The 27791-nt window shown below is 32.4% G+C and overlaps 3 protein-coding genes and 4 non-coding genes across 9 annotated transcripts; 2 read left to right on the forward strand and 5 right to left on the reverse strand.

Moving 5' to 3' along the window:
- Window positions 1-120: 120 nt before the first annotated feature.
- On the reverse strand, window positions 121-4237 carry D1053.3 (Ras family protein). The gene is made up of 7 exons (NM_077563.4): window positions 4151-4237; window positions 3676-3798; window positions 2653-2781; window positions 1901-1982; window positions 1747-1847; window positions 926-1080; window positions 121-530 (listed from the first exon to the last, which is right to left on the reverse strand). Exons 1-7 carry the CDS (start codon window positions 4223-4225, stop codon window positions 398-400), a joined length of 798 nt encoding a protein of 265 aa, NP_509964.2. The 5' UTR covers window positions 4226-4237; the 3' UTR covers window positions 121-397.
- A 5347-nt stretch (window positions 4238-9584) lies between these two features.
- nspa-9 (Nematode Specific Peptide family, group A) lies at window positions 9585-9689 on the forward strand (the record flags this gene model as incomplete). Its single annotated transcript, NM_077564.3, has 1 exon — window positions 9585-9689. One exon carries the CDS (start codon window positions 9585-9587, stop codon window positions 9687-9689), a length of 105 nt encoding a protein of 34 aa, NP_509965.1.
- A 1126-nt stretch (window positions 9690-10815) lies between these two features.
- C40H5.10 lies at window positions 10816-10948 on the reverse strand. Its single transcript, NR_072173.1, has one exon. It is a non-coding gene; the product is annotated as an Unclassified non-coding RNA C40H5.10 (non-coding RNA).
- Window positions 10949-15032: 4084 nt separating this feature from the next.
- C40H5.12 lies at window positions 15033-15093 on the reverse strand. Its single transcript, NR_072174.1, has one exon. It is a non-coding gene; the product is annotated as an Unclassified non-coding RNA C40H5.12 (non-coding RNA).
- Window positions 15094-16610: 1517 nt separating this feature from the next.
- Window positions 16611-27535, forward strand: C40H5.2 (EGF-like domain-containing protein; the record flags this gene model as incomplete). Of its 3 annotated transcripts, NM_001373511.3 has the most annotated exons (8): window positions 16611-16705; window positions 16955-17073; window positions 17677-17776; window positions 26042-26155; window positions 26369-26471; window positions 26608-26661; window positions 26811-26891; window positions 27005-27077. In NM_001373511.3, the coding sequence occupies 8 exons, from the start codon at window positions 16651-16653 to the stop codon at window positions 27075-27077; spliced, it is 699 nt and encodes a 232-aa protein (NP_001360690.1). The 3 variants fall into 3 exon arrangements, with proteins under 3 accessions (NP_001360690.1, NP_001257166.1, NP_001257167.1); NM_001270237.2 differs by lacking the exons at window positions 16611-16705; window positions 16955-17073; window positions 17677-17776 and adding an exon at window positions 25350-25389 and having other exon boundaries at window positions 27005-27535; NM_001270238.3 differs by lacking the exons at window positions 16611-16705; window positions 16955-17073; window positions 17677-17776 and having other exon boundaries at window positions 26119-26155.
- 21ur-14455 lies at window positions 17159-17179 on the reverse strand. The gene has a single exon (NR_072175.1).
- On the reverse strand, window positions 23837-24190 carry C40H5.15. Its single transcript, NR_072176.1, has one exon. It is a non-coding gene; the product is annotated as an Unclassified non-coding RNA C40H5.15 (non-coding RNA).
- Window positions 27536-27791: the final 256 nt, after the last annotated feature.

A 27791-nucleotide genomic window follows, 5' to 3' on the forward strand; every position in this document is an offset into this window, starting at 1 on the left:
AGTGAACTACCGCGCAAAATTTTACACATTTCAAGCATCGAAATGCTATTTTCAAATTGTTTTTGAATCCCTCTTTTAGTTAAGATTTCATCCAAAAATGTAATAGTGGAGAAAATGTTTATTTACAAATTATTTATTCCAATCTCAAAAATTAATAAAACACAAATACACAAACTACTGTTATAAAATCCAATTATCATCAATATCACAAGTTCACTGGAAACATACATTTCAAAATTACCGGGAGGTTCGGGGAGCTGACTAGAACTGAAAAGTTCACCAAGAAAAGAAACATTAAAATTTAAGTACAGTTGTGTTTCAGTAATTTTTCCATAATACGAAACAATGCATTATCTATTCCCATTTGAGATCAAACGACATTCCATATTTCCTCACATTACATTATGATGCACACTTTTGAATCTTCAACTTTCTCTCCTTTTTCTTTTTTACCATTTTTCTTTTTCTCATTCACTGCCTCGAATATCATATTCTCTCCCGATTTGTCGGATGATTTCGATCGTAGAATGCTGCAAAAAAAAATGAATTTTGGTGTTTACCAGCTTGTTCGCAGAAGTGAACAATATTTTTTGTTAAGTTTTCGTGACCATCTTCAAGTACTTGTTTGTTCTTAATTGTAAACTTGTTCAGTAAAAATTAAGAAATTCCAGGGGCCTTTAATATCAATTAAGTTAGAACAAAACATCAAGTAGCTCCGTTAATATTGATATTAGTATTATTTATGAATATAAAGGCAAACTTTCTGCCTATTTTTGAGAATATTTTGGCATATATTGAAAGTTTCTTACAATATTTTCTTGTTTAGAAAACTAAATTTTGACTTCCTGGCAAAAACTTTGAGCAGCTTTAAAAAATGTTTGCAAAAATTTCTCGGATAAGTTTGAGAGTTATTTAAAATACTTGCCTTGCAATTTTAGACATTCTCCGATTTCGCGTGGGACCAGATTTGTTGATGGACATAATCATTTGTGTTAATACTTTCTTTGCATCTGAAGAGCTACTGGAACTTATTTGCATAAATGAACACCGACTTCCAAGTTCCTGCGCCAGTTGTTCGCCCTGAAATTGAATATCAGCAGTTATAATAAACAATAAGTGCATTTATCTTGTCCTAGGGCATTGGACATTTTAACATAAGACTGCTCGCGACTATAAAATTTGATTGGATTTTTCACAAGTTTCTATTATAGGAAAAAATTTGATATCAAACTTTAAAAGCATATATTTTTTGCGGTGCTTCAAGTTTAGAGTAATCACGAGCGGTGAATAACCGCGATACGAGTCCACATAAATATGACCCACCCTATAAATTTCAATTTTCAGTTGGAATTTTTTTTGTTCATTAAATTCATATTTTTAAAAATACTGTATGCTTTTCTCTATCATAGCTCCAGAGACTATAATCACTTTATTGTGGCAAGTGCCAACAAAACAATTAAATATATATTTTGTTCCATGTGTGACTATTACGTATCTTCAACTAACTCAAAATAAAATATTTAAAAATATACTCGCATTTTCTATCGGTGTGTTTTAACTGCAACTCGGAAGTTTTTCAAAAATAAGATTACTATTACACACAATACATATTCATGCAGAATATGTGTGGCTATTATAATAATTAATCAGCAATTAGGCGTCACGTTTTTAACAGAAGGATATACATGTAGTACTGCTTGTTTTATTCTCAGTTTGACAGCCTTACGTTAAAAATGCCCTACTCACCTGATCTGCAACTGAAGTAGATATGTTATCATCCAATCCCTTACGAATTTGTTCCATTGAATAGTGTCTTTTCATACCATCTCGGTCATCTGACTCATACCCTGAAATTGTGTGAAATGATGTGGAACATCTTTCCTCCGTGACTCATTTTTACCTTCCGACGTGGAACTTGTATGTGCTGATGCAGTTTCTTCTGGTATCACTTCGTCTGAATCACATACAAGAAGAATGTGAAGCTGAAATATGTTTTGTTTCATTTATGGACTGTTTGGTTTTTTGTCTCATTTTTTGCTGATATTACCCATTTCCATATTGGGTTACCAATTTCCAATAGTTTCATGTTTCCCGATTCTAGGTAAATATCATCTTACATCTACAGAATACTCCGAATAAAGTGTTTCAACATCTCATGTTTACATTTCCTTTTTTCCAAGTCACATTCTTCAAAGTTCCAGACTACCAATAGTCCGACATCAGCTGTTGGACACAAAAATATAATAGGAGATGAAAGAGAAAAATCATTTTTCTCAAGCATCGGCTGTATCTATTTGCACAAAGAGCAACCCGTTCAAACTCGCAAACTTTCGGCGTCTTGGTAGGCAAATAACAAGAGTGGCACAGAGGTTTTTTACAGCTCTCTCTGTTACTATTCTTGTGGCACTACGCATTTTTTTCACAGCTGTCACCATCGGTCTTGCAGAGCATTTCGTTTAACCAATTCGATTTTCGTACTACCCTGGGAAACGGAAATCTATTTTTTGTCTAGCAACAGCAAAATCATGCGCACGTTGTGCTTCTATGAGAAAATAACTGGGGGAGAAATCATACACCTAATCCGTTTCATTTCCGCTGCCATTCGATAGGCTGAAGCCCCTGGATTGTCAATCAAAAAATAAATTGTCTCACGTTTTTTCGATTTTGGAGAGGTTGGACAAGTGACTGAAGAGCTTGAAGAGAATCAATGTTTAGTGCAGAATAGTATAGAATCGCATAATCAGCTGCTGTCAGAGCCATTTCCCGATTTCCTGTGCGAGCCTGAAACAATTTGTGGAATCAAAAGTGCAACTTTGATATTGGAACAAAACTATGAAAATGTGAAAGTTGTAGTTTAATTAATATAATCACAAGTTTGTATTATTCGTCGTGCCCAGACAAAAACTTATTAAGATCAAAAGATCTAAAGGGAGCAAACTCTATACTAAAAATCTATTACATTTGTTTAAATTTTTGATGGGATCCAGATCAGCTTTTAAAATTTCAAACAGCAAAACATAACTAGAAAAACAAGTTTGAAAGTGATTCAAACCATTTGCAAATTATGGGATTAAAAATTACCTACTTAGAGTATGTTGTTACAGTTTTACTCAGGTTTAAGCACAATTTGGAGTTCACTCACAACTGAAAAACTGGTTAAATTAGAGAATTGCAAGAATACTAACTGTGATCTTAAAATTTATCTAAATTTCCGGTTTATAAAAACTTTATGCTTTGCTTTTTTGTATTTGAGGATTTGAATATTAATAAATTATGATATGGAGCCTTTTTTTATGATCATCTTTTTTTTTAAGTTTCTGACTAATCCTGATCACTTTGGTGTAGTTCTAACGACTTCTTTGATCTAACCCAAATTCCAACAAAACCAACTTTTTTGTCTTGTTCCCACTTGACTGTACTCTTGTGTGAATTTCGCTACTGATCATTCATTAGCAGAGCCGTTAACCGGTAAATGTTCCTTGTCTTTGCGGTGGCACAAGTGTTTCTCACATTACCCTCGCGCCCTACTTTTCCAATTTTTTTGTATACCATGAGACAACCGGCTGACTGCTCCGACCCATCAAATAAACACGTGTTGTGAAAACCCAATTTTCTTCCGACAATAAAAGAAAACGGTAGCTGAATAACAGAAAACAACAGGAAAAGATCACTAACCAATCCTGGATCGGTGATTTCCACCACATGCTCTGTTCCCATGTGATCGATGGTAAGGTAGTGAACATCTGGATAATGGACATGTTTTTCATAATTGGATGCTGCATCACAGAGTTGTTTGAACTGAAAATACAATATTCAAACTACTGAAAAATACAAAAAAACTCGGAAAACTGTGTATGGGGGAAGTAGTGATTTGCATCAATTGAACTTTGTGACCACACACGATCAATGAACAGTTTGACAGTTTCAGACAAAAAAACATTATTTTCTCTTAACAATTTTAAATTCAAAAACTTTGTTAACAATTGAAATAGTCGATTCTGACTTACTCACGTTTAAGACTTTTTGAACTACGATGTTCCAAATTAAACAAAAACAACGCAAACGTAATATCAGTAAAAAATTTGATGCATGTTCAAGTTGTCATAACTTTAGTGTGAAAAATAAGTATTGATAAAATATTCCAACTTACAAATAAAGCTTTGTGTCCTGATCCAAGAATCACAGCCTTCCGTTCGTTTCTTGTTTCTTCTTTCTGATTAGTCATATCGGTCTGAAATAGTTGGACTTTTTTTCTGAGAAAGCTCTCCTTAAAGCGAAAATTTTAAAAACAGAACTTAGAAACAAGAGTGAATGAAAATTTCGATGGACTTTGTGAATCTCCGAGGGCAACCACGATGACAAAAAATTCCTCTCTTTGCCGAGAGGGTCGCCAGGAAGACGCATCAAAAAGAGAGAGGAACAGAGATCTAGCCCCGCCCATTTTTCGCGTAGTCTCGTTTTTTTCTCATTTTTGCACGAGTTTAGGGTTTCATTTAGCTCCTTATGTTAGGATTGTACATTTTAAAAATGATATCAACTTTAAAAATCGGGATAGATATTTGATCGGTTGCAAAAAATGAATCACGTTGTGGGGATGATCTGTGGGTTAGGTTAGAGTGTGAATTCGCCACACAAAAGTTCTGATTACAAAAAACTAGTTTCTCTTGGTCATTGTTCATATTTTAGATTACCGTTGTTAGCCATACAGTTTAAATATAATCATAATTTTCTGATGTTTTCATAACAAAGTTTTTTATTCAAAAAGCTGCACACCTTTAATGAACAAATAGTTCTTTGAACTCAGCACAATTACAGTTTAGTGATAAAAATCATAGAGAATTGATAAGAATACTATTGAATATTGGTGACGTTTCGAAAGTTCTGCAATTGCTCGTAAATGGAATGGGAATTCTTGTGAAATCATCACTAACAGATTGCAATCCGAAAAAATTAGTTGCATCACTATTATATTCGAAATGCAAAAAATCAGAACTTCTGGTGATGGATCAGCAAATTTGAAAATCAAATTTAATATCTAACGATGAAAGTTGGAAGAGATCGTAGGAGAAAAATTGAATATTTAAACATACGTTCATGTTTAGTTTAAATGTGATACAGTACAACTGAATAAAACAATTGGGGGTTTATAATTTTTTTTGAAAATTAAAAAATTAACTGGAATTCAATTTCTAACGATGTTTTTGTGTAGCTTCTTATGCCAACATTTTCTCAGTAACGGAACAGATCGTAGTTTAATATTCAAGAGCAAGGAGAAAAATTGTTAAATGAGCGTATAGGTTTTGAATCCTAAAAGTGTCACATTTGTGGCAACTTTCGAAAGAGAACAAAATTCGACACAAAAGAAAGAATGACAAAAGACAATGAATTTCGACTTTATCTGTTTTTATCAAAGTTGAATGTAATTTGATTAATAAGTTGTTAAAATGAACTAAAATTTCATACAAAAAAACCGAACTCTTATTTTTTCAAAATTGTTTCAACGTTTTAATTGAATTCTGATATCATTTTATTCGAATTGCTATATAAACTGAAGAAACCAATGGTTCTTTCTTCTGCTTACTACTTCTAGCGTTCAAACTGCAACAAAAATATGTTTTGCTGGGGAAAAACATAATCCGATCAACGAATGCAATGTATTTTTCATGAATAAGATCAGCGAACCCGAACCGATTGAAAATAAATCATTGGAAAATAAAAAACGCGTGGGAGAATGTGGACTGAAGATAAATAAGTAAACAAAAACATCTACCGCAGAACGACATTTTTCGAATTTTTTTGCTCCAAAAGATGGGAAAATGAAACGTTTTGAATTTTCAAGAATGGAAAAATGAGATTCATCAAAAGATACTATTTAAAACGGGCTACATACTTCCAAATATTTTCCAGATGTTTTAAATTGTGTGTTTTTACTGTGGTTTCTATTGATAAAATATCAATAAAATTCGAATAGTCTGCACAATGTGTTATGACTGTGTAGATCAAATACAAAAGTCACAAAGCACGCTGTGGAAAGTCAAAAAACTGTAGGTCACAACGTTTGTTGACCCAAGTGAAGTGAAAGTGAGGAGAAGGGTTTTAACTTTGTTATCCGACAACTAAAAGGAAGTACAGGAAGGAAAATGTCTGACCAAACAAAAAATTCGAAACTTTGATTATCTTCAATTATTAAAAACAAACAGTGCATTGGTGGAAATGAGCAACTTTTAAACTGTATAAATTTGTTGGTTTTATCATAATACATTTGAGATTTTTGAAGAGTCTGAATAGAATTTTTGGTAAGTGGCCAAATTAAAAGAATTGGGATTTTTGAGAAATTTAAAGCAAAGTCGCATGTTGAAATCCGAAAATCTTTAAATATAAACATTCGGAACAAACTGAAAACATAAAATTCATAGAAAACTTTTTTCTCGAATTCCAAAAGTATGAGTGGCCAAATCTGAGCATTTTACACTTTTTTGACTAGAACAATTTCAATAAATTGTTCTTAGTGTTCATGATATACATGTGAGAAAATCCCAAGAAAGTTTTAACAAATTTCTCACTGCCGCACCTTTTTGGTACTATTCAAGCAAATTTTTATGTTTTCATGTTTACATTTGGATAGTGGAATTGATTTTCCTGGTTATTCTGAAAATCGACCAAAAAATTGTCTACTAGTTTTTAGTTTATTTCTTTGATTTGCATACATTGTAAAATATGAAAAAAAAAACCAGTCAACTGCTCTAGTTTTCTGAAAAAAATTAAAAAATGTTTCAATAGTTCGTTAAATACCGAGGATACGTAACCACAGTTTCTGGATAAAAAAGTATTCCAGAAAAAAAAAGTTAAAACTATAAAATGAAATTTCAGAAAAAAAACTGTTCCTCTCAGTTTTTTTACTAAATTAAGTTACAAAATGAGCAAACAAATGAAAAAACTATAAAACATAACGCGTTTTTAAAATCTAAACAAAAAATATAAAATTTTGTTTAAAAATCACGCTTATCGTTTTTAGTTACCGTATATCCTCTATTAGTAAGGCGTGCAAAACTAATTTTCGGACACCTAATTTGATGCAAAACTAATTTTCCAACAGGTTTTTTCTCATGTTTCCCATTAAGTTATGGCAAATATCATCAATTTCAGTAACACCTTATGAACCAAAATGGACGAACTTTAAAGCTGATACACAAAAACTGTCCGAGTTGTACTCATATTTTGCCAATTTTGACTTGTTATACCAAGTCTGTAATAATTTTCCTAATTATTAGAACGATTTTATAATGCAAATTTTGAATTCCTAAAAATAGGGAACAAGTAAAGGGGTGCAAAACTATTAGAGGTGCAAAACTAATAGAGAGTGCAAAACTAATTTTCGATGAGTGATTTTAGATGCAAAACTAATAGAGGTGCAAAACTAATAAAGGCGCCTTACTAATAGAGAATATACGGTACCTTGCATAGACAGATTGTTTGCGTAGGTTGAGAATTTACTGAAAATGGGTGCAGTTTTTTAAAAAAATGCAAAAAGAATTAATAACTCACACAGCGTGAGGAATTAGTTCGGAAACAAACGCTGTCATTTTCAAAACATTTATTAAATTTATTTCGAAAACGAACCTCTGTATAATCATTGCTCTCTTCTCCGTCGCTGGATGACATCCTCATTTTGCACTTTGTAACTAAAAAACTATGAAAATTTTAGTGCGTGAGAAAACTAATTAACATAAAAGTTCGAGTGGAAACATCAAAGAAAATTAGAATTTTTACAAGATTCAATTAGAACGGAAAACTAACAAAAACTAAAATTTGAAGGTTCAAACACTGTCCCTTTAAGAGAATAAAATTTCATTGAACTGAATGAAATTATTAATATCAATAATTTTCCCTCGCTATTGTGCAATTTCCTCTTTTGTGACCACCGTGACAAAAAAACCAAGGACATAAAAAGAAAACAAAGAACAAAACTGTCGTCATCTATTTTTGACGTTTCCATAGTGAATTTTCAGACGCGACATGACAAAATAGGAAATATGCACATTTTTGAGAGAGATGAGAGAGAAGTTTTGTGCCCTTGCTTCAGATGAAGAAAAATTTAAATTTAAAAATATTTCGGGAATTCAAATTTGTAATGTTTAACTTTACAAATAGAAACTTACAAGAATATGTTTTATTTTGCTTATAAATAAGAAAAAAACAATGTGAAACACTGCAAAGTTTAAAAAACTGCAAAGTTTAAAAACGGAAAAAAACGGTACTTCTGTTTTTGAATGTATACTTCAAAAATCCCGTTTCCAAACCATTGGAGTAAAATTTGTATCATTATCAATTTAAGAAAATTAATTGATAAAACGGAAATTTATTTTTTTATTAAGACAGGGGTATAGACACAAATCGAATCAAAAATATAAGAAAACTATTTTCTTAGAAAAAAAGAAAAATCTTAGAAAAGAAAAAAGTAAATTAATAATATGTTAACCAAAAAAATATCCAAACTAGATTTGACCACCTTGCCAAGACAAAACAAGAACGTGAAATGAAAATGAACGTTCAAACTATGTAGAAAATACTTTTTTCACAGAAAACTTTTCAATTCAGATTCTTTGGAAAACTGTACTTTTGTTCCGGGTTTTGCTTAGAATACATTTTTCAAATATTTTTTTTTAATTAGAAAAAAGTGAATGGAGTCACTGTCATTTCTTGAAATGAAACTAAAATGGCATTTATTATTGTTTCTAGAACCACAAAAACTTTTAAGCAAATTAAATAGGAAAGATCATTGAGTTTTATTCAAAATATATCACTGTCTGTGCACAATGAATAATAAGTTTCCAATTTTGTAAGGTAAAACATAAAATAATCATAAAATTGAAAAAAATGTGTCCATGAAATTAAAATATTTTTGGTTTTAGTTGCCAAGTCAATTATGAAAAGAAGGTTGGTATTTTTGATATTTAATCAAATCACGTTGTTTCAAATTTAGCTGTCACAAGTTTTGCAAGAAAAAAAATATAATTTAAAAAATATGCCAACTGAAAGTAGCAGCAAAATAAAAATGAGCGGAAGAAAATGGAGTGTGACTGATTTCTGTTTTGTGATAAAGATATATCACAAAACTGCACGCTTATTTATGGCAGCTGACAGACTGAAAACCAACAAATCATATTTCCAAGACTTCTCCAACGTGAAATTTTAATGTGAAACGCGCATGGATCAAATGAAAAAGCCAAGAAACATGTGTGAAGAAAACTTGAGTCGGGTATATTGACATGGTGACTGATAACGCGCAATTGCACACACACTCACACAGACACATTTGCACGTGCTTTAACTCATGAAATACACTGACCTGCGTTTTTTTCTTATCTATAATTATAAACGTTTAATTTTTGATTTGACATCGAAAATCAAAGCATGGAAAATGAAAGTCTTTGTAGTTTACCGATAGGAATCAAAAATCTAATACTCACAGAACCGAAACATTTAATAGTTTAAGGAAATGCTCAACTTGTATTCAATTTTTATTAAAATAACATATAGTTCGATCAATCAGATCCCAACAACTCTCCCAACAACACCACAAAATGAACGCTATCTACACTGCCGTCCTTGTTGCTTCAACTCTTGTCTACACTGCATTGGCTTGGATTGGACTCAGCATTGAAGCCGCCAATGTGGATATGATCTGAAGTGGCCTCCATCATAGTGCACTGGGCATAATCCTCTTAACCAATATAGTTTATAGGAAAATTGGCAAGACGGGTAGGATCAAATAAATACATATTTACATCGCTCTTGGAGAAATGCTGATTAATACCATTAAAACTATTCCGGAAATCATAATCAGACTTATGGGTTGATGAAATTAAGTGGTGAAGTTTTCTGAATCAGACTTCGAGAAAAGTGGAATGTAATTTGGGCCTTTATCATTACTTTTTTTCAAACAAAATTAAAAACATGAATATTGAAGCTACTTTTTCTAACATCCTAGCAAGCAGATTTCTTTTTTTTTTCAGAGAGTAAAATCATTTTTAATTATAATTTGCAAAACAATTATTTTATAAAACTTTGATTGGGTTCTTGCAGTTTGGATTAGCCTTTTTTATAGTTGTTTTGTTATTTGTTATTTTGAATTTACAAAAAAAAAATTTAATTTATTGATCTATTTTTTTTTCGATCTAAATTTACAACGTTTCAATATCAGGCATTTTAGCATAGTGATTTTTACTTTTTTTAGCTTACTTTTTTTCGTAATATTAACAGTCATAAAAACTTTATTGGTAAGTTACACAACGAAATTTGTTTATTTGAGCACATTTTGGGCCAAAACGTGCGAAATACCCAAAACTAGGGCTACAAAAAAGCAAACCGCTAAAAAAAAGTTTGGTGGCAATTGGCAAACAACCTTTAACCTTCTCACGACCAGTTTTCAGATTACGTTATTTAAACATGATTTTTTACTGAAAAAGCGTTCCATGTTTTTTTTTGACAATTACGTATTTTTAAATATATTCGCTATTGAGCCATTCGTATGTCTTCAGAATGCTTTTGGAAATTTCAATTTCTCTGCCGGATCCCAAATTATTGAATTCAAATTTTTAAAGGACATTTGTAAACAAATCTGTTAACTCTTTGTGGTTTGCATTTCTTTCTTTTCAATGTTCATTCATCCGTAGCTTCATTGCTGTCTTTTCTGTAGAATGGCTCAATTAGGGTCATAGGAAGGACAAAACAAGTTTTGAAACAAATACACATCTTTAAGAAGAAAAAGGAAGAGTAGAAGACATTTCCTTCCCTTCATCATCTTTTCCTTCAATTCAGTCGACTCCTAGAGCCTATGCTCCGGTTCCTATGCCCCCTCCACATTCGTCTGTTTCCCTGTTTTATTGAAAGAAAGGACGTCGTCCAAGAGTGCTTCTGTGTGTGTCCCTTCTTCTCATCTTCATGTTTTTGGAAAGGAGGAGTAAGGGACTGGTGGAAAACTACAAAAAATAGGATTATGATGAGAGCAGTGTCGATTTCCTCAGACACTTTTCAGTTTCTGTTCCGTTTTTAAAATGAGCCTAACCGCATTACTAACTGAAAATTTATTACAACAAATCATTTTCTTGTTGAAATCTGATGTATTATTGAACTAAAAATAGAAAATATGCCTGAGCTTCATCAGGCATACGTACCTGACTGACTGGAGTAGTCTGGCGTAGGTCCCCTTGAAGAAATAAATATTTGCCACTCCACGGAAAGTTCATTTTGTTTGTTGTAAGATACTCGTTTAATTTTATTGTTGTTTTGTTCCCTTGAGCACAAGTAAGTTTCTGGCAGAAATTTCACTTTAAAAAATCTTCTAATAATTTTGAAGTATTTTTTACCAAATAACTACTTTGTCAGGACTTTGTCAGGACACACCACTACATCCTTTTTACACAAAAATCCAAGAATCTTGTGTAAACCAGAGCCCATCTCACAAATCTAACGTTTTACGATGCAACACCAGGAATAATCGGTGTCAACCTTTTTGACGGACACCCACAATAAAGTCAGAAGTTTTGAGGGACGGCCATAAAAAATGGGAGTAGAAGACAAAAAGAAAAGGACAACAACTCATAGCCGTATCACTATTTATCGCTCCCAGGAGACATCTGCTGTCCAGGAGATGTCACAAAAACCAAATGGGGACAAGAAAGGAATACCTAAGCATATGCTGATGAAGTTTCAGTGAGGATTTTTTTGAGATGTAGCAAATTCGGAATGCTAAGAGGTTTTTTAAACTTTTGAAATTTCTCCCCATTTTTTGGCACTGAAAACTGAAAAATTTAGTGATTGAAACTGAAAGGCGCAAGAATTCCTGCATATGGAAATTTTCATTGCCTTGAAAAAAACCTTTTAATTTGAAATGTACCTTTCTTGCAAATTAAATCCGTATTGCGAGCACTGGTGTTTTTGGTGCCTACCTGTATTTTATAATATTTAAAATTACACTGATATTGCCATAATTTTAGTCAGAGGGGACAGAGAGCTCAGTCGGTAGTGGTGGCCGCTAGCAGTCTGGAGGTCACGAGTTCAAGCCCGGCCTCACCCCCTAGGTTCACCCAGCCTCTATTGGGAAGTGGAGCAATCCACGACTGGATTATCGGCCACAGTCCCCGGCTAGGACGTGGCTTAAATTACAGCCCAGAGGGATCACCACCAGGCAGTGTACCTGAATCCCAGATCCGCAGTGCATAGCATTTGAAGAACGGATCGTCCTTTAATCCTTTAATCCTTTTTTAAACGTTATACAATTTTTTTTGCATTTTGTTGTATTGTTTCGTAATCGAATTGTATAAATTTGATATACTTTTCACTTCCCTCATGTTCCCATGATATAGTTGTGTTTGATCGGATTTTCCAAAAACCATTTTTCTCTGAATTCTCATTTAGTCCATAACTTCCTATCTTTCGTTGCAAGAAAAATAACTTGTTGTTCATCATGTTCCTAAAATAATTACTGGACCTCTAATTTCCGTTGACTGCTCAAGAAAGAAAGAGTTGTTGGAAAAAGAAAACGCTGGGAAAAGAAACCTATATACTGAAAATAACAAAAGAACCGAGCATACACAAAAGGAAAGTCATCGAACTTATTTTTGTCAAGGTAATACTTGTTTCTTTTCTGAAAATATTTTTGAATAAATAATGATTGGTTTCGTGAGAATTTTCAATAGAGTTTTGACAATAAATTTGAAACCAATTTGAGCTTAGTTATTCTCGTGGGAAAAAAAGTAAAATTCACAGGAAAAAATGTCATTCAAAATTTTATTAAAACTTTTGAAAAAAAAAAGTATAGGGTGTTTGAGGATTTTAAAAATTTGGTATTTCTTATTAGGCCACAAATTGTAATACAATAGAAGTGTCGGCAGCCTGATTTTTTTAATTGCCACCCTAAACAATTTTCAAATAAAATTACTGTTCAAAATTCAATTTTCAACTGTCATTCTCATCATCGAAACAGTACTTTTCTAAAAAAAACTCGTAGAATTTGAAAATTATTCTGAATAAGAATTAAGACAAGAAAGAACACGGCTTATGAATACCTTATGCCCTCTAATAGTCTTGCGCCCTTAAAATTCAATCGAAAACTAGTCTTGAAGCATCTATTAGTATTGCAGTCTCAAATAGTCTTGTATTGAATTTTTTTTCTTACCAGCAATACTTTGTAGGAACTTCAAAAAATTTTTCATCTTTTGGTAAGCTGAACGTAAAGGCGTTAACATAGCTGATGACATATTTAAAATGTTTGTATTTTTCATAGTTCAAATTTTATCATGTTGAGTTTTTGACGTAAATTGGTATTTTTTAAAATTATGGGGCATTCGAAAAATAGTTATTGGTTTTGCACCCCAAAGGACCAATAAACAAATAATTTTGCATGCGACATTAATAGGAGAAATACGGTTTTTCAAATAATTTATTGGGGTACTGAGAATGTGAAATTATTCCCAAAATTTATCAACGAAATGTATCACCATGTCGAGCAATTATCAGTTGTTGTTTTCTAAAATCCGCAAATCTCGTTGTTCAGCAATTCTCATACAATGATTCTTCCAATCTTGAATTTTCTCTCTTAGGCCAAAGATACAACATAGTTGTAATCTTTTGTTTTGAACTACCCCGGAAAAACCAGTGGCCAACCTGCCACTCACTACGTAAAATGGTCCCATAGGAAATGAACGATTATTATGTCATGGTGAGCGAAATATTGCAACGTAAATGATCTCCAAAAATTTGCTTGCTTTGTATTTGCAAGTTTTTTTTGACAAGGAGTTTGTTGAAGCGTTCTCACCAATTTCATTGATTTCCAAGGACCTTATTGTTCAATAATTAGTTGACTAATTTATGTGCAAAAGTACAACTTGTTGCGTTAGCTTCAAAAAATCTTTTTCAATCTTCAAAAGCAATTAAATTGCAGAAAAGGTATTTTGAGGGGGAGATTTTTTTATCAAAGTTTTGCACTTGTTTTCAGATAATAGTTTTAAGGGAGAACATATAATTTTCAAAACCTTATTAATAATACATTATATTTCTCTAGTTCTTATGTTTCTACTTTAAAACAAAATAAACACAATTCAGTTCTTTATTTTCGTTTACTCTGCGAGGAAACGGTAGTTTGTCCTCTATTCCTCACTCGACACGTTGACGAACACATTTGAACGACACCTCTCAAATCTGTTTGTGAAGTGGCACTAAGAATGGCTTCTTTTTATGCGTCCACAATTTTTTACACATGACAAATCTGAATCTAGATTTGAATCTCTGTTGTCCTTTTTTCCAGTTTCATTGTTTTCCGAATTTTTCGTTGTACTTACTAATTGAAAACAGTTTAGTGGCATTAATCTGAAAATCGTGATATCATAAATTTTGTTAAAAGAACCTAAACCTGAATTCTTAATTAAATCTAATTTTCTAATCCAATTCTTCTGCGTCTTCTATGTTTCTTATATGTGATTTTCGGAAAGCCTCAATTTCTTTATTGCCTATGTGTTTCTTCTACTCATTCATTTAGTTTCACCTCGCAGCTTTCATTGTACTACTTTTGTTACTCAATGGAAATTGTGTTATCAATGTACGCAACGTTGTTTCTCCAATGAATGATCTAAGCAGAAGTATTGAAGAATTTTTCAAAATTGATTATTTCACCAGTTTTCCTTTTTTTCCTAAATTAAAATAGAGTTTAAAAATGAGTGGTTTTTTGAATCTAAACATACAACATGTTACACATGAAAATCATAAACTCTTCTACTTTAACGACGTGTTTCTAAGGAACCGATGTAAAGTTGTACGAAAATATACGTTTTTAAAACGATTGAATGCTTGAATCTGGATTCATGTTTCAAAGAATAATGTACTTATTTTAAACATGAAGTTATATTTCTGAAGATTTCTTCCGCTATAAAAAAATTCTTTTTGGCGCAATAAGGTTTAACAATACAATTTTTCAAAGTTTTTGATGAAAGAAGATCTTTTGAAAAGTCAAGAGCAGGATTTAATATAGAAGGAGATTAATTTCGAACCGATTTCCGTTAACGTCCAAGCCATATTTCACCATTTCACACGCCTTCCCCATATCCATGTGCTTGCCGCCAACAATTTCTGTTCAACGCCCGCCAGCAGCTTCTTCTCCGGAGCAGCCGCCAAAAATTTTCTCGTTTACACATGCCTACGGCTCCTTTGTCTTTTGTTCGCCCCGTACGCCCCCCCCCCCACTCCAACTGCTACCACCAACTACTAATCTCATAAGAGAAGCAAATTAATTTTGTTTGTATTCCATTCCATGTGTAAATGAATTTGTCAATTTTGTCTATGAGGAAGACGTCAAATTGTTGTGTTCGTACTATGTGCTAGCTGATCCTTTCTACAATATGCACGAGACTGACTGTGGAATCTAAAATGTAGACTCCGGAATTTTTTTTTCCGGAATCTGATCTAAACATTTTCAAATTATCGTTTATCATCTCAGTTTATTGGTGTGAAATTTAGTAATTTTTGTTGCTCTTGGCAATACTGTGATGTTTTAATGAAAATTATGTGTAGATTTACGCCACCATCGTTAGAACTACCAAAAACTAATAATCAGTGTTCAGTAAGGTCATGCATTGACAAGAAATTATTTGGTTCTGGTGCTCTAGCTGGAAAATCCTTTCATAAACTTGGTCAGTGCAAAGTGTCACTTTTGTCAGTGCAAAGTGACAATTATGTCAGTGCAAAGTTTCACGTTTGTCAGTGCAAAGTGTCACTTTTGTCAGTGCAAAGTGACACTTTTGTCAGTGCTAAGTGGCACTTTTGTTAGTGCAAAGTGTCACTTTTGTCGGTGCAAAGTGACACTTTTGTCAGTGCAAAGTGACAATTTTGTCAGTGCAAATTGGCAGATTTATCAGTGCAAATTGGCAGATTTGTCAGAGCCAGTGTCGAAATAAACCGACTTGATTTCTGGCTAGCTCAATGAAAAATACATTGATAATCTAAAATTCTAATACTACTCGTCTGGTTTTGTATTTTCATTCTACCCGATTCCAACGTCGTCTCATATTCTTAGTACCACAATTGTTCTCAATGATGTTGTTGTTGTTCCATGTTTTCTTTTTTGTCTTGTTTTTTCAAGATCTACTCCATTCTTACACTGAAATACCAATGTAACGTTTTTTTTATAGCTTTTGATATTTGTATTTGTCAAAGAAATCATGTCAAGCGAGGCTTTGAAATCAAGCATTCAGAAGATATATAATAATGAATAAATTATCCTTTAACACGCCAACAATGGTGTTCTTCATTCCATCATCTTTTTTTAGCTGTGAAAAATGAAAAAAAAAATTACGATTTACTAAAGTAGATCTTTGTATTTACGTTCTTCTAATGCCACATTTTTCAACCAATTATTATAAAAATTCCGATAGTATGCTAGCACGTAGGTACTTGAGATAATAAATTGTCATATTATAATAAAGTGCCGTTGTCCATTCTCTTTCTTTTTATTCTTCCCGACACTCCCGGCTGCAATCTCATCTTTGTTGCGATTGTACTCTTAATCCTGTTCATTCACTTTTTATCGAATTACGTTATTTTAGTTCCTTATTTCTAGGTTTTCTTCATAGGCAGGCAACGTTATAGAATGCGACAATGGCGATTACTGTGAGCGAATTGTTAAATGGAGTGGCTTCAAGGATGATATACGGTAAGTTATTTATAAAGGAGGAATGGTTTTGCTTACTTTCTAACTTATAGTTTTTGGTATTTAAAACTACTGGTAATTGAAAAATAAACATTTTTGAATTATGAAACAGTATGTTGGTATGTATTTTTCCAAACTTATTGAAAAATGTGATACGACCTAGCCCTTTTTAGACAAAAATAACTGACAATCAAAATAATCGAACTTTTACAAAATCTTCTTGTCAGAACATATCACTGAATATTATTTCAGAAGGGTCACCTTGCGATAGTCATCCGTGCTGGAATGAAGGGAAGTGTCTGTTGAACGGGTCGTCAAACTATTTCTGCGAGTGTCCACCAGCGTTTATAGGTTTTCAATGTGAATATAGGGTGAGTCCAATAAAATAAAATTCAGCGTGGTTGTCAGGGATGATACAAAAATTGTAACTGATTCGAAATTGTGACTAGCTTCTTTGTAACGACGATTTTTTTTGAAGCAATACAGTCAATTAGGTACACAAATAAAACGTGAACAAAAAACGGCAAATTATTACATTTTGTTAATCGCTTGGTATATTAGTTTGGTTTTTCAGAGATTTGAGAAATGTATCAATACTTTAGAATTATTCAGGGAACGTAAATCAAGCAAATCTACATTCTAAAAACTTGTCGAGTTCGATAAATTTGTCACTTTTCTCAAATTTCTGATAATTTCACATCACTTTCAAAATAATTTTCAAGAAGTTCTCAAATGTTTTCTGAAAAGAATTCAAGACTGTTGTTAACAAGTGAACAATTTCTCAATGATACTGTATAGAGAGATTTCAGTTTTTAAAATTGTAAACTTGCGGTTAAAATAAGGTTTTCTAGAAATATTACGTCCATTTAGAACCTAGCATAAAATTTCTAATAATGTGATCCGAAACAAAAAATGTCAAAACCACATATCACATGTCATATACAGTATTCCATTAAAGTACACAGTTGTTTCAGCTATTCGAAATATGCCGGTCTGTTCAATGCCGAACATCTCCAACCCCCATTTGCGATATAGGAACTTTCTTTGCCAACTGCTCATTTGTCAATCAGCAAGGTACATGAAAACACAGAGCAGGAACCAAAATGCACACAATAAAACTCCCCGTACCCATTGTGTGGTACGCAGTACAAAATGACTGACAATAAGAAAGGGAGAGAGGGATTGAGGCGCCGAATACTTGATGAACCCCTTGTCTCTCTTACAACATCCTCTTTTATCCATTCCTCTGATGTCTTGCAAAGTTCGGAAAAGCATCTAACTTGACGCGTCCTCTTATCAGCCTTTTCTGTTTTTTTTTTCGTTTTTTTTTTCTTTTTTATTTTGACACTTCGCACGCTTGAACATGTTGATTTTTAAATTTTTCAAATAACGCCCTCGTATGTGTCAAGAAAACGAGCACATAGGGCGACTTCTTAAAGTGGATAGCATGGCAAGACAAGTAGGACGACTTGTGTTTATCTGAATTGAAGACTCTTGAAATATGTTTTTACGTGCTAAGTCGGGTGATTTTTGAATGTGTATTCGGTTTTAAATGTTCAAAAAGGTCAAATATTTGCTGAAATGTGTTTAAAAATGTTTTAAAAATTTGTTTTTTCATGAACGGCTTAGAATGGTAAGTGCTTGATGTTTCATTTTCTCTTCCTCAAATCCTAATATAACTTTATTTTAACGTTATTATGATAATATTCACTATTTTCCCACTTTTTTCAAAATTATACAAAGAATTCATTTGCTTTTTCAAAAATATGGAGGCTTTTAGAATATCCCCAAATTTTGGAAAATTATATTTTTTAGAGTTCAAGCTAAAAGAAACATAAAAACAAAATCGCACGCTTCTCTATACTTTTTGCAGAAATAGCGTCAATTACTTTCAATTTCACTTCAAATTTTTTATTTGTTCTTATTCCTCATTTTAGTTATGTATTCTTTGGAACATAATGAAATTGTATACCCAGCATTTTCAATTCTCTAGAAACTAACACAATTAACTGCATATGATGAATTTCAAATTTGCCCATGAAAATGAAAAAATTGTTCAGTTTTACATTCTCTAACACAAAATATGATGTTTTTAGTATATAAATTCAAGAACGTTCCTTTACCTCGCCAATGAAGGGATTTTCTTCACCAATCCCTGACGCAGTTCTAAATTTTCATTTAGTTACGTAGACATCGTATTACTTTAAAATCTCTTCATCCTACTTTCATTACGTGTATATATATATGACCCCTCGAATGAATTAGTTTTAAGCAACCCGGAGATTTCCTCCTCGAGTTTTGGAGTATTGTGTTTTGCTTCTTGGAATTGTTTCGTTTTCTTCTTTGTTATAGGTCGTCATCTTGTTTTTACAAACACACAGCACAATTATTTCCGCATTGCCTCCGTTTTATATCCATTCCTAACTTCCTCCAGTCTACATTCACCCTACCGTATTTCGTACACTAATTAGGCAGAATTCTCGAAACTTTTATTTTGAATCAAAGAAAAGAGTGACAACTCTTTTTGACAACTATTCTTCTTCAGTTTCTGTTTGAATTCTTCAAAACAGCAATTGAGCTGCTGATATAGGAGAGAATGCGAGGGAAATAATAGAAAGAGCCTCAATCGAGATCCGAGACATTTGTGAACACAAAAAGGTGCTCAATCCTTTTGCTTCACTCAAGCAAAAACAAAACATCAGATCCATTAGTGAAATCTGGAAGAAGAAAAAAGAGAATACGACCTAGAATAACTTGCTGGTTAATCGAAGAACCTTTTATTCCAAACAATGGCTTTTGCTTATACCCCTTACCATCTTTTCTTCAACCTTCCGCCTAGACGATGTAAGTTCTGTTAATGTTTTTGTTTGGTTTTTTTTGCTTTTTTAATGTTATTGTGGTTGTTGTCGTAACCACAATTTCATTGAAACTTTAATTGAAAAAAAAAGTTTTTTTTCGAAACACTCATAATGTAGACAAATGTCACAACAGTAAATTAACGTAGCTTGAAAAAATAAAACGGTATGTTCTTTTTTAATTATTAGTGAGTTAATGTTTTATATTATTATAATATTAAAATAAATTCCATAGCAAACCTTGAAATCCAGATATATCTGTGTGTGTATGTATACAAATTGTACATCACTAGTTGAAACTTTGACCTCATGTTTCACCGCTGACAAGTATGTTGGAAAAATCAACTTTCTGGAAACTTTTTGATGAGAACACTCTTGAGACTGCTCCATTGTTAGTCAGCGCAAAATATAATAGTTCCGCTTTGAAAAAATCAAGCGGATTACTTATCAGGAGACTTGAGTTTGTGTTTTCTGGTATGTTAATTGAAAAAAAAAATTACTTTCACTTCTCAAAAAGGATTTCTATATTATTATTTTGAAATCTGAATTATGAAATGTTATTTGTAATGTCTTTCCTGATCCATTTTTTTGGCGATAATTCAATTTAGTTTCCAATAAAAAACAGATAAGCGGTATCAATGTGTTTCCTTCGGTTGATAATCCAAAGCCAATCCTAAAAGATTTACTTATATCGTTTGTTGAGCATGGCAATAAGAATAATTAGAAAAATGAAAAAAACTAAAAGAGTATCAGTCATAAATATTGAACATTTTGCTAAATAGAGTTGTTTTCAACTTGGAGTCTTATAAATTTCAGTTAGAAAATAAACAAACAATACTTTTTTGTAATTCTAGTTTACGTAAAACTACTGGTCTTAAGTTTCTCAGCCTTTCTAACATTATTAGGTAAGAAGAACGAACAAATTTCGTTAATTCTGCAGAAAAACTAATCTGAATGTTTTTGTAAATATGTAATCTTTCGAGCGTTTTCTAAAATCCTGTTTTCAATCCATTTGATAATTTAATTATTAGATGAATACACAAAGATAAATTCTGAAAAAAATTGTTTACACCAAAGGAGCATGGCTCTAATTCAAACTTTGTTGTTATTTGAGCTCAGTTTTTCCACCGAAATTCCAATTTTTTTTTTCAATTTTCATATGTTTACGCGTCTTATTTTTAAGTTATAATTATTGAGTAAAGAACACACAACATGATATACAATAGCTCATTTTCCAGAATATTGAGAGAATTCGACATGTCTCCGTTTTTGAAATTTGTTTTACAAATTTACAAATTAAAAGTAGGAGATGAGTGTTACATTAATTTAAAGCAAGTTTCCAACTAGACTACATCCGCGGACTTGCGTGTGAGCATGAAATCCACAAATATATCGTTTCGTTATTATTAGTCTATGAATTTTATTTTCGTGTTACACCTGGTTCAGCTGGATTAAAAGAATTTTGAAAGAATAGTTTTTGACGGCTCGAACTATACAAGATTTGCCAGTATGAGCTTTTGATTTTCTTGTTTTACACTTTGAAAATTAATCGTTTTCCTTTCCTCTCCGTATTTGAAAGTCAAATTTCCTTTTTTTTTGTTACGAGCTCTCCCATGAGATTTCAAAGATTTCAACCAAATTCACTTTCCGTCTAGAAGTCAACGGAAACAGGCAAAGAATTTATGAATTCCCATGGAGTCACTGTGTCGAAACTAGCACTGGTGTCTTTCTGATACTTTGCCGTAATCTTATTTCTTGTCTTCTGTCCAGTCTTCTCCACTGAAAGAAATTGGAATTTCGGGTTTCCATTTTTCTGTGTCGGGTCCCGCGTCTCAGCCCATAATGGGTTCATTTGTTGTCATTTTCTTGTCTTCATTTGCAAGTCGCTGAGTTGACTTGTCGCGGCAAAAGCCAGGAGATCTGAAAACACGATTGGAAAACACAATACGAAACGTGTTAAAACAAGACCCATTAAGAACAATTCTGTCTTATATCCTTCTATTTTCTATTTCAATACTTTAACACCCTCATCATGATGTATTTGCTAGCTAAATGTGAGTTATTTTTCTTTCAGAATGATTCTTGTGAGTGCACGTGGGCGTCTGAAATGGCTCCAGCAATATGGACATACTTTAAAAGGTCCCGCGTTTTTTTATTTCTCCGCAGAAAAAAAGAAACAATTCAATTTGCATTCAATCATTGCAAATTGGAAGTAAACCGAAAACTTGGTACAACACTGACCAAAAGTTTACAAATCATTGGAACAATATTAAAGAACAATTTTTGGTTAAATAATTACTAGTTATGTCTATTCCTCGTTATGCAAATATTTATGTAAAATAGTTTTAGTGCTTCATTAACTTTTTAATGTGTGATACTCAGATGTTGTAGTATGAATTCGTGATTTTGAGTAGTTGACTATAAATTAAGTCTGTTGTGACAAGGAAGCCGAATACTGATTATAGAGTCTGAATAAATTGTGTTTAATGTCTTATAACAATCTAACTCTTATCATTTTTGTAAAAAAATGTGTGATTCTTAACTTTCCTGTACCTTTAAAGTATGCCGCGTTCATAACAGGTATACTTCTAATAGTTCTTCCTTTAGACTTTCAGACGTTCTTCCTTGCTTTTCTAATGAATTATTCACGTACTTGATTAATGCGTTTTAGTGTTATTACGTCTATTGCAAATTTCTCTGCACGTGAAGTTGTAGATCACTAACACTAAGATAATCTATGATTAATCTGGGAATCTTCAAAAACAGAAAGGTTTCAGTTATACGAATATTTAGTCTTGTCTGGCAAAGTTTATGGCTCATTGGCTTCTGAATTGACGAAAGTGGCTAAATGTTTAGTTCCTTATCGCCGACGTGAACTAGTTTTAAATTTAAATTCCCTTTGCTTCAACTCGTTGTGGTTTATTAAGTTGTTTTCGATTTTAAAGCATTTCATTTTTGTTTGAAATTTTTTTAAACTCTAAGTGAATCTCACGTTCATTTTTCGAAAAAATCCTAGTCTCAACAAAACAAGTAATTGATAATATATTTAAAATATACCAAATTACTGTTGTCTTATAAATAGAGTTTTTTTGAAATATTAAAATTCGAAGTTGTACTAAGCAGATGAAGAAATCATTTTTTCAAAACTGTAAACTTCAATATTTTAAGATCCTAAGAATATTGTACTTTTAGTTCAACTATTCAAATTTCACAAATCTTTTTGAGTTTCTCGATTATTTTTCTCTTTGCGGAAGCAAGTAATTATAAACCATATTCATCATCCCTTCACGCACGTATTCACATAATTCAAGAGCACAGCATTGATCCATAATTATCTCTGGTGACTGTCTAAGACAAGTCCACCTCCTTACTCATTTTAATTCTCATATTCCGTTTATTCTGGGAATGTGATTGCTGCATTGACCTTAAAAGATTTTCTGTTGACTTTATATACTTGGATATATTTTAACATCTTAAAAGTCGAACAGAAAAGCTGTGAAAACGAAGCACAATACATTTCAAACTACATATAGGAACAGTAGAAAAATATAGTATTTTGTCGCTGTACACATATAGATTTGAGATATTCTATCACTAATGAGATTCCAAGAAAATTAATTCTTAGGATTACAAAATACAATATGTTTTGTTATTGTCTCATCATTTTAGCGTCATATTTTTTTGTACTGGAAGTGTCCGGCTTCAAATCACCTGAGGCTAATTTTGTAAGCTCAAAATAATTTTTGGAGCTGAAAAACTTAATAGCAAACATTCTTATAAATGTGCCTAAAATGAATTAGAATAGCTGAATATTCAAAAACAATTTGCTCTTCATTAATGCAATAATGCTAAAATTCTTACTTTTGAAAAATGCCTTTTCGTGTTTTTTATGGGAAAAAAGTCACGCTTTTTGAGGGATAATTTTGTTCACTGTAAAGAACGCGTAGTTCACTTTCAAATAAAATAAAGCCCATGTGGAAGCAATCTGGCTTTTTTTCTACTTCAAACTATTTATCATGTTTTTTCTTTTTGCTAATAGCATAACAACAGTGTTTCAAAAGCGAATATAAAGAATGTAAGATCACAACTGAATTATGTATATTCTACTGCTGAATTTTAAAGTTAGAACGAGGAAGCTGTATTCCAACTTTCCCGTCCTTGGTTTTTGATGCTGTAGTGATATCATCCCAGGCATATAGCTACGTTTTTATTTTTTATTTAAAAATTAGTGGTTCACAGTAATTTTTAATTTTTGCTCCGTGCTCTTTTCCCATTCGTTACGCATTCACACATCTTTTTTCCATTATCTCATTTCCGGTGCCCCAAAACTGATCGGATGAGGATGGAGGGGCACATTGGATTTGACTCTTCCATTGCTCCCTTCTTCCCCATCACTTATTTCTGCTCTGAGGTCTTGTTTTTATTTCTTTTTTGCTTTTGTTCCCTTTTAATTCCCAAAAGTTTTCCACAAATTTGAGAACTAGTTGATGTGTGAAAAAGAAAAAGAAAACGCAGATAAAATAAAGAATCAAAATTCGAGATGAACCCCATCACCCTTCATCCTCGAAATATTTCATGTGTGTATGAATGTGTGGCTCCTTTCTGAGCACTTTCTAAAAACTATCCCTTGGGAGGTTGAAGGCATTTTTCGCGCCTTTTGCTCCCCGCAAAATGTCTTGTTTTCCCCAGATTTGAGCTTCTACTTTTTCCTTTGCTGCTCCATATGATTTTTTTGTTGGGAAAAATGAGTAATTGGCAAGATGCGAATAGGGAATTTGCACATTTGTCTAGTTTAGAGAAACGGAGGTTTTTCGAAAACAAGAATAAAACTAGAATTCGCAAATAGCAGAAAAATTAGAGCAGAACATTTTTTCTCAAACTTCGGCGTTGTCGTGTATATATCTGAAATGGAAATACACTCGACAGAGATTCATTTCAAATTTCATTCTGGAAATGTTTCAAAAATTACTTTTCAAGATTCCGTTTCAACCGATAGAAAGTAACGAACCTCCAAACTAACAAAGTTAAGCATCAATTTGCGAGACTAAAAATATTTATCGATTTAGAAAAAACACATTAATTCGATATCCTCGATTTTTTATTTTCTATGTTATCTAAACTCCTGCCTATTCAAGGTAAATTAGGCAAAACTGATTATAGGAGTGATTTAATTTTCTTACATGATTATAACATAGGATTTGTACTAACATTTATTTTATAAATCAGATGAAGAATTCAAGTTATTTTTATGTCTAAATTGTTAAAACCTACATAGTTATTTACGGTTTTTTTTTCAAGAAATCGTCTTCTAGTCTTCTATAAGGTCAAAAATCTTTCCACTTTAATATTCCACAGAAGAACAAAAAAATCGTGAGGTCTCTGTTTCAATAAACAAATTTTTCCAGTTGATGAGGTTCTTTTAAATTTTTCCACCGCTTTTTCTACCACTTCTTCTCTTCTTTCAATTTTTCCACATCTGATTTCATTGGGAGATCTTAATAATTTATTCACATTTTTCAAAAAATTTGCATTTGGACTCGAAAATGAGACCACCCCCGTAATTTTTTTTGTTTTTTTTTCTATCTCTCAACCAAGTAACAACAAAAGCGAATACAATTAGTTCCATTCGACTAAATGAAAAGTCTGTGACTTCATTTTATTAATGTTTTCCGTATCTATTTTCTTCCTCTATTGCACTTCTTATTTTTCGCAAAATTTAATGTTCAATCCTTAAGAGTAAGAGTGTGAGGGAATAAAAGTGCAAACATCGCTTGTCCAGGCAATGATCAACGATGTACGCCTTATCTCGTATGTATTTCATTAACTCATTCGGTAAGATTTCTTGTCTCTTCGCTTTTTTTTTCTTCACGTCAAAAGTGGAAAACTAAAAAGCAGAAATCGAGCGTAGGAGGTCAAAAGATGAATGACGAATTAGTAAATTTTAATGGAAAAGGGGTTTAAATCTGAAAATCAGATTGTTAAAGATGAATAGGTTAATATACCTATTAAACTTGTGGCGCCTATCACAGTTAATCTTGGTTCTCACTGGTTCTATTAAAAACCTGTCGCCCGGCAAAACACGTGCAAAATATTTTTCTATATTCGAATAGTAAAACAGTGTATGTCTTATGAAAAAAATACGGTAACTAAAATTTCCACTATTGATGTGATATGTGATTCTTAATTCATAAAATAAGATCATTTTTATTTTTTCCTGTTTAAATGTTTTAATCAATTATTTGAAGTGCACTTTGAATACAAACACCAATACTAATAAGGAAAATACAATAATAAACTTTACGAAATTATTCGTAGTGATTGGACGCAAAGAAGCTTACACGGTTCAGCCTTCTTGGCAGTATTAATATGCAGTGCGATTGTATATTTTCAAAAAAGCAAGGTGTCAAAATGTTAAAATAAAACCTCTCATATAGTTATCTATTTCAAACGTGTTAGTCGTTTTTCAAACAATTTAATTTTTCAGATTTCCTCAGTTCGTGCGTGTCAACGCATTGCCTCAACAACGGCACATGTTCCAATGCGACTGGTTCGTACCGCTGTATGTGTCCTCCAACGTTCCACGGCCCGTTTTGTCAATGTAAGTCTAACAGCCATTATAAAAGAAACACTCAAAAAGAGCCATCGAATGGATGAGCAAAATGTAAGAATGCGCAAAGAAAGGAGGGGTTTAACACAAGTGTTTTGGGAATCAGCGTTTGTTTTTGGAGAGTGAAAAAGGTGGCCTTCCCTTTTTGGAGTTGTAAAATGCCGGCATTTAATGTACGTGAGCGTATTCAATCGATTATTCCAGTTGATGTCAATGCAACAAACTACAGTTGGAGTGCTCTGGAAATTGCTCTACTATTCTTTGTTGTCTTCATGATTGCATTTGCTATTTTTATCGTGTGTTGCGCGTAAGTTCTTTAAATTTCCCATCACAAATAATTTAAGTTTCAACAGAAGTATTTTTTTTGTATTAAGACCATTGCAAAATTGTTTCAAAATGCTAAAATTTTCAACGTACTTAACAAAACGTTAACATTTTTCCAGGTCATCTAATAAAATGGGTTTCTACATCAGTGTTCCAAATAAACATTATAACAGGTTAGTGCATTTGTTGAAAACCGCCTCAAGCTAAATAAAACGCGAGCTGGTCAAGCAATCCAACTTATCTAACACGTGATTTGATTGAAAAACGTCAAAGATCAGTTTTGATCTCCGAACATTTGATGCAATAACTTTTGTTTTAACAGATGGGCCGAAGAAGACGATATGTTTGATGACCTCCCTACGGAGAATGGAGAGCAACTTATGGCAATGGCTGACATAAGAAAGTTAGTTTTTGTCTATTTTTTTCGGATTTTTTTTGTTCGGACTACGTGTTAGATCTGTGGATGTTCATAGAAGTCGAGTTTTTAAAATAAAATAACAAAAATGAATATTTCAGAGGAATAGTGGTATCGAAAACACGCGAAACGGTTCTGGAAGATCTTGAAGACTCTGCCATTCTCCAATTATGATTTTTAATTAATTTCAATATGTACCCAAATTTTCATGTATACTTTTCATATATTCATTGATATACCTTCAATCTCCCTGTGATTTGATCTCAAGAGCAATTTTTGGAATGTAGTGTAATATTTTGTAAGAATATTAATAGCATTCAGTACACTGAACTATTTATTGATCTACCCAGTAATGTACAGACTCAACAACTACGGGGTTCTTTTTTATGCTTACCTTTTCACCCGGCATGATTTGTTTTGAAAGAGTTCTGTAGATCAATTATGAATTTTAGTGAAAAATTGCTCTTGTTTCTTTGGAATAATACAAATTATAAACTTCTGATGACTCAGTTTGATTGAAATTGTAACGACGTATTTGAATTGCAATCCCTTTGTATTTAAATTGTATCCGATTTTGACCAGATTGTCAGCGTTTTCCATTGTTTTCTTACGGCATAAAATGTGAGCATTTTTATTTTTTATTTTTCTATACTTGATCTCACATCGGTAGATTTTTGCGGAAAATCATGAAATGTGAAGTACATTTCAAAAGTATGAATCACAAAGAAGAAATCTGATACCCACACATGCTTTGATGACCGTGTGATGATCGCTCAGCGATTTCCCTGTTTTTTCACCTGTTTGCTCGCGTATCGTTCAGGCTCAATGAGCCACCGCCAAAACAAACAATTGGGGAATCCAGGCATTTTTTCTGAGTAGAAAATGAAA

The sequence above is a fragment of the Caenorhabditis elegans genome, chromosome X (assembly GCF_000002985.6).
Source record: "Caenorhabditis elegans chromosome X".
Lineage (NCBI taxonomy): Eukaryota > Metazoa > Nematoda > Chromadorea > Rhabditida > Rhabditidae > Caenorhabditis > Caenorhabditis elegans.